This window comes from Rhinopithecus bieti, unplaced genomic scaffold (genome assembly GCF_001698545.2).
Source record: "Rhinopithecus bieti isolate Rb0 unplaced genomic scaffold, ASM169854v2 scaffold_13351, whole genome shotgun sequence".
NCBI classification, from domain to species: Eukaryota; Metazoa; Chordata; class Mammalia; order Primates; family Cercopithecidae; genus Rhinopithecus; species Rhinopithecus bieti.
The window spans coordinates 2,187,539-2,192,862 of record NW_016807514.1 but is presented as its reverse complement, the minus strand read 5'-3'; the positions used below and the strand labels follow the sequence as shown (position 1 = coordinate 2,192,862).

Sequence of the window (5,324 nt, the reverse complement as noted above, 5' to 3'; positions counted from 1 at the left end):
GCCGCCCACCCCACCGCCCGTGCTGCCACCCTCCACTGCGATGCCCACTCCCACACAGCCCACCCCCACTACCCCTACACTGCCCACCCCCTGGCCTTTGCCATCTCTCTGCCCTCCACTGACTCCAGAAACTCAGCACCAGGCAGCGGGAAGGGTATTCTGTGGCTCAGGAGCCAGGAAAGGCTCTAGACATGGAGCGTGGCCATCACGGATGGGCCTGCCCCTGCCAACCCTCCCTCAGGGCTAAGCAGGCCCTTGTGCCCAGGAGGCCCAGCGTCTGCGTCATTGCCATGGAGCCTTCCCACCACGGAGGAGTGAGGTGTGCGTGGAGACTGCCCCAGCACTGGCCTTTGGGTCCTGGCTTGGGTGAAATGTTCAGTGGTCACTCAGCCCTGGGCTGTCAGGCAGGGTCTGGTCCAGGCGCACCTTGATTTGAGGCCCGGACACATTGTGCCACTTTCCTCTATCCAGCCCCTACTGGGGACAGCCAGCTGGTCACCCAGTCCAGAGGCAGGGGTCAGTCCGACCCGGTGCTGTGCGTCCTTGACCCCCTGAGGACCTGCTCATCCTGACTCTGTCCCCCCAGTCCCTCCCACTGATCTCCGCCTCCCGGTGGCTGCTGAAGCGTGGGGAGCTGTTCTTAGTGGAAGAAACTGGACTTTTTCGAAAAATCGCCAGTCGGCCAACGTGCTACCTGTTCCTGTTCAACGATGTCCTGGTTGTGACCAAGAAGAAGAGGTGGCGCTAGGGCAGGAGGGTGTGGGGAGCCCCGCTCCGTGGACACTGGGCCGCTGGCCCTGGGGCAGGAGGTTGGGGGAGTCGGCCCTGGGCCCCTCTGACCTCAGCACTGGGGCGTGGCTTCCACTCGGCACATGCTCTATGTGACACTCGGGGGCAGGTGGCGCTCGCTGTGCAGCCTCTGGCCTCCTCTGCAGACCAGGGTCTGCCTGTGCCAGTCATGAGGACTCAAAAGCTGTGGCCTCTGTTCTGTGGGATAGGGGAACTCTTGGAGCCTGTCTGTGGCTGCCTCCCCACCACTGCAGGGGACCCGGGTGGGACCTGGATGGGAGCCCAGCAGGCACCGGGTAGGAGCTGGGTGGGACCGTCCCACCAACTGACTGCCCGTGCCCCCACAGCGAGGAGAGCTACGTGGTCCAGGACTATGCCCAGATGAACCACATCCAGGTGGAGAAGATAGAGCCATCTGAGCTCCCTCTGCCCGGGGGCGGCAACCGTAGCTCCTCCGTGCCCCACCCCTTCAACGTGACCCTGCTTCGCAACAGTGAGGGCCGCCAGGAGCAGCTCCTGCTCTCCTCAGACTCTGCGTAAGGGGGCTCCCGGGAGGGTGGTTCCCAGGCCCCAGGCACATTAGCTCCATGGGGACTGGGTTGTCTGCCTGCTTCACTCGCTGTTCCACAGCCGGCTCTGAACGCCCACCGTGCACCTGGCCTTGCCATAGGTGCCGAGGTAGAGCCGGGGACAGAACAGAAACGGCCTTGTCCTCGTGGCATTTATGTTCCCGGGAGGGGACCCACCAACAGTTGGGCCACCAGGAGTGGGAACAAGAAAGGAAACAAGGTGGGGAGTGGGGTGCGGGGGGCGCCGTGAGGAAGGCTCAGCCCACATGAGCAGAGGGTGGTGGGGCTGGAGGGTGGGATTGCTCGGCAGAGGTAGAGGCATGCCGAGGCCCCGAGGCAGGAGAGCCCTGAGGCCCTGAGGGCATAGCTGCAGGAGAACCGCAGTGCTGCTGGGGCGCAGCGAGCCTGGCCAGTGGGGGCCAGTTCGGACAGCAGGGTGGTCCTGGCGCTTGAAATGGGAGTGGGCACTGATGGGGGTCTCTGCAGGGCCCCTGTGGAAGGCAGGCACGCAGGTGCGCCAGTCTCCATATTCCCTCTCAGCTCCTCTTGACTGAGGATAGCTCTGGGCCCTGTTTCCAAACAAGGATGCTGGGGCTGAGTCTGCCACAGCAAATGGAGGGGCAGGGAGCTAGGACCCAGTGCCAGGAAACGAGGTGGTCTTGGGTCCAGCAGGCTGGGGTCTGGGTGTGTGGCTGCTACCCAACTCTGTGACCTGGGGCTGGGGTGACTTGGGGGTTAGCCTGCCTGGCACAGTCTGCCCAGCCACTCCTGCCCACCCCCACCACCCATCTTCTTGCCATGGACCCCCATGGGTGGCTGTCAGAAGTCAGGGAGCATCAGAGGGGCGGGATCGGCCTCCAGGCCTGACTCGTGCTGTCTCTGGCCCCCAGGAGTGACCGGGCACGGTGGATCGTGGCTCTCACACACAGTGAGAGACAGTGGCAGGGCCTCTCCAACAAAGGAGGTGAGTGCGGGCGGGGCACTTTGGCCCCCCACTGTAGCCCAAGGGAGCCTGGCACCTGGCCTTGTGGTGGGGTCCAGCAGTCGGGGGGTGGGGTGCCCTGGCCCCAGGGGTGTGTCTGCTGGAGGCCGTCGGGGAGTGGAGCCTGGCCCACGCCTCCTGATAGCCCTGTGATGGCCACTGCCCTACCCAGACCTGCCCCAGGTGGAGATCACCAAGGCCTTCTTTGCGAAGCAGGCAGATGAGGTCACACTGCAGCAGGCGGACGTGGTCCTGGTTCTGCAGCAGGAGGACGGTGAGTGTGGGCATGTCGGGCACAGATGGGCAGGCTCGGACAGGTGGGCGTGAGTCAGCATCCAGCATCCGGCCAGGTCCAGAGCATGCCGGGCTGCAAGCTGACCATGCGCTTACAGCCTGCCTCACCCTCCCTCGAGGGCTTCCTCAAAGGGGGCACTCCCACATCCCCAAGCCCAAAGACCATGAACCCAAAAGCGAGTTCATGGTCACTGTGTCCCATGTGGGGAGGAGGAGGTCTCTCTGCCCTCCCAGGGAATCCCCGCTCAGCCGGCCCAGCACGAGCCTGCAGAGGGCAGGCAGGGCGCCTCATGCCAGGCAGAGCTGCTCAGCCCAGCACCCTTCTCAGTGGCGAGCACCAGAGCTGGGGCCGGGTGCCTGGTGACTGTGAGCAAGTCCTCGGCAGCTGTCTGCTCTGAGGCAGGAGCGGGTGGTGGGTTCTAGGAGAAGCCTGGCCCTGGCGTGCTCATGCAGAGCAGCTCAGAGGGGCCGGGGGACCCACGGCCTTCCTCTCACCTCCCTCCCACCCCATCCGTGTTCAGGGTGGCTCTATGGTGAGAGGCTCCGGGACGGAGAGACAGGCTGGTTCCCCGAGGACTTTGCCCGCTTCATCACCAGCCGTGTGGCCGTGGAGGGCAATGTCCGCAGGATGGAGCGTCTGCGGGTGGAGACAGACGTGTAGCCTTGGTAAGGCCAGCAGGCGGCAGCACAACCTGTCCCCTGATCAGCAAGTGGCCCTGCCTGGCTACGGAGAGTGTGAGGGCCTTGTCTCGAGGACCCAGCCTGGTTCCCTGGGGCTTCCCAAGACCCTGTGACTGTGGTGCTGGGCTCCGTACACTTGACAGAAGGAAGATCACATGTCCCTCGAGAAGCACCCCCAGTCAAGCTTGAGGGGCCATGCCGTGTCCCAAGGAGCCCAGCCTAGTCCCATTGGCTGGCTGGGCATCTCTCAGCTGCTGGACCCTACCACCTCCCCGCTGCACCCACGGGGCAACTCCACCCAGACTGATGGGCACAGGGGGCACCATTAGCGATTACTGGGGACAATGTGAGGTCTCCTATGCCCTTCCTAGCCCCATGTGGGACAGGAAGGACCCTGAGTGCCCAGAAGTGCCCCACGTTCTGAGAGGGGGGCCGGCCGGAGGGAGGGGACCTGGCAGGGAGATTTCAGTTTTGAGGTTTCTAAATACATTAAAGTTATTTCTTAAGAACCTGGATTTTCAGTGACTCTGAGCCCAGGCAAAGGCCGTGGTCACACATTTTCCAGGGACATACTCAGGATGCTGCAGGCCGGCACCGGGCCCCCTGGGCATGGCCCCCCTGTGTTGGGTGCTGTGGGCCGGCACCGGGCCCCCTGGGCATGGCCCCCCTGTGTTGAGTGCTGTGGGCCGGTACCGGCCCCCTCATGCGTGGTTGCCCCGAGCTCACCCCTGGTGTGGCCAGTCTGCTCACTGGCTGGAGCATTGGAACAGGGCCAGTGGCCTGATTGTGTGCTGAGAACCCAGGGGCAGCACAGCTGTGCCTTGCAGGGCTCAGGCTGGCCAGTGGTTTAGAGGACTCAGGGATTCAGTAGAACTTTTGGGGATCCCTCTGCAGTGTCCCCAGGGTTGGAGGCAGGCCCCACGTCCCGCCCAGCCTTTCCTCCCAGCCATCTCGTCCTGGGACCTGCAGGCAGAAGAGGCAGTCTCCGAGCCAGTCGGCTGACCTGGGCTGGCACGGCGAGAGGAGGACTGGTTCTCTCTGTCCCAGGAAGCCCACGCCAGCCCTCCTGTGTCCCACGCCAATGCCCGTTGCCTTTGTGGGCTTGGGTAATGCTGTCCTTAGGGAGGGAGCACCCAGCATACACCTGAGAATCTGCCCTGATCCTCCTGAGTCTGGGGCCCTTGGCTTCTGCAGGAAAGTCAGGGGTTCATCTACCCCAGATGCCAACCAGAAATGGTGATGGGTGTCTGCCCTCCGTCCCTCCCAGGCCTGAGGCAGCTGCAGGACCTGGTGCATGAGAGGTGGGGTGGGCTGAGAGAACGAGCTCCTCCCAGCCCCGGCCTGCTGGACCAGGGCTCAGGGGAGGAGGCGAGGTCTGGAGGGCCATGCAGTGGGAGGAGGGCCAGCTCCTCTCCCAGTCACCTCCATGGCCTTGGGCAGCAGCAGTGGCCCAGGCCAGGCTCAGAGCCCACATAGGACTGTCCTGGGCAGGGCTTTGGTCATTGGGCCACCTCGCAGGGTGGGGCACAACCAGGGCTCTGGGAAAGAGGAGGAACCTGGGAACAGAATCCCCTGAGATTGGTCCAGCCCCTCCACTCCCAGCATGGCCATCTCCAGCCTCCGCCATCCCGCCTGTGAACTGGTTACTCCCTGGGCTTTTCCTGGAGCTGCTCTGGGAGCAAACTGGCAGCCAAGGCAGGGCACGTGTGTTGGCATGTGGTGTGTGCACATGTGCTAGCCTGCCTGTCTCTGTGTGCGTGTGTGTGGTGGCCAGGGGGCAGCATTTTCGCGTAAACCCAGCTGCCCTGCAGCCTCCTGGTGGTTCTCACTGCCAAGTTCATGCTCAGCTCATGGAGCAAGGTGGGTCTGGAAAGCCTGGCCTCTGACTCTGTGACCTCACTCGCGTATGTGACCTGGGGCAGGTGACTCAGCCTCTGCACCTCTGTTCCGTCTGCAAGTGGCTACAGCAGCCCCTGCGTTTCAGCGGGCATGATACTGCTCAGCCTGCA

The 5,324-nt window shown here is 63.8% G+C and overlaps 1 protein-coding gene across 3 annotated transcripts in view; it reads left to right on the top strand.

Moving 5' to 3' along the window:
* The window catches only part of ARHGEF16 (Rho guanine nucleotide exchange factor 16), a 25,627-nt gene extending 21,803 nt beyond the window's left edge, over positions 1-3,824 (top strand). For all 3 annotated transcript variants that reach the window (XM_017882446.1, XM_017882448.1, XM_017882447.1), the window contains exons 11-15: positions 587-738; positions 1,137-1,325; positions 2,249-2,322; positions 2,513-2,614; positions 3,156-3,824. In XM_017882446.1, coding sequence (XP_017737935.1) covers positions 587-738; positions 1,137-1,325; positions 2,249-2,322; positions 2,513-2,614; positions 3,156-3,295 — 657 coding nt within the window. In that variant the 3' untranslated portion in view covers positions 3,296-3,824. The remainder of the gene's footprint in view (positions 1-586; positions 739-1,136; positions 1,326-2,248; positions 2,323-2,512; positions 2,615-3,155) is intronic.
* The last annotated feature ends 1,500 nt before the right edge of the window (positions 3,825-5,324 follow it).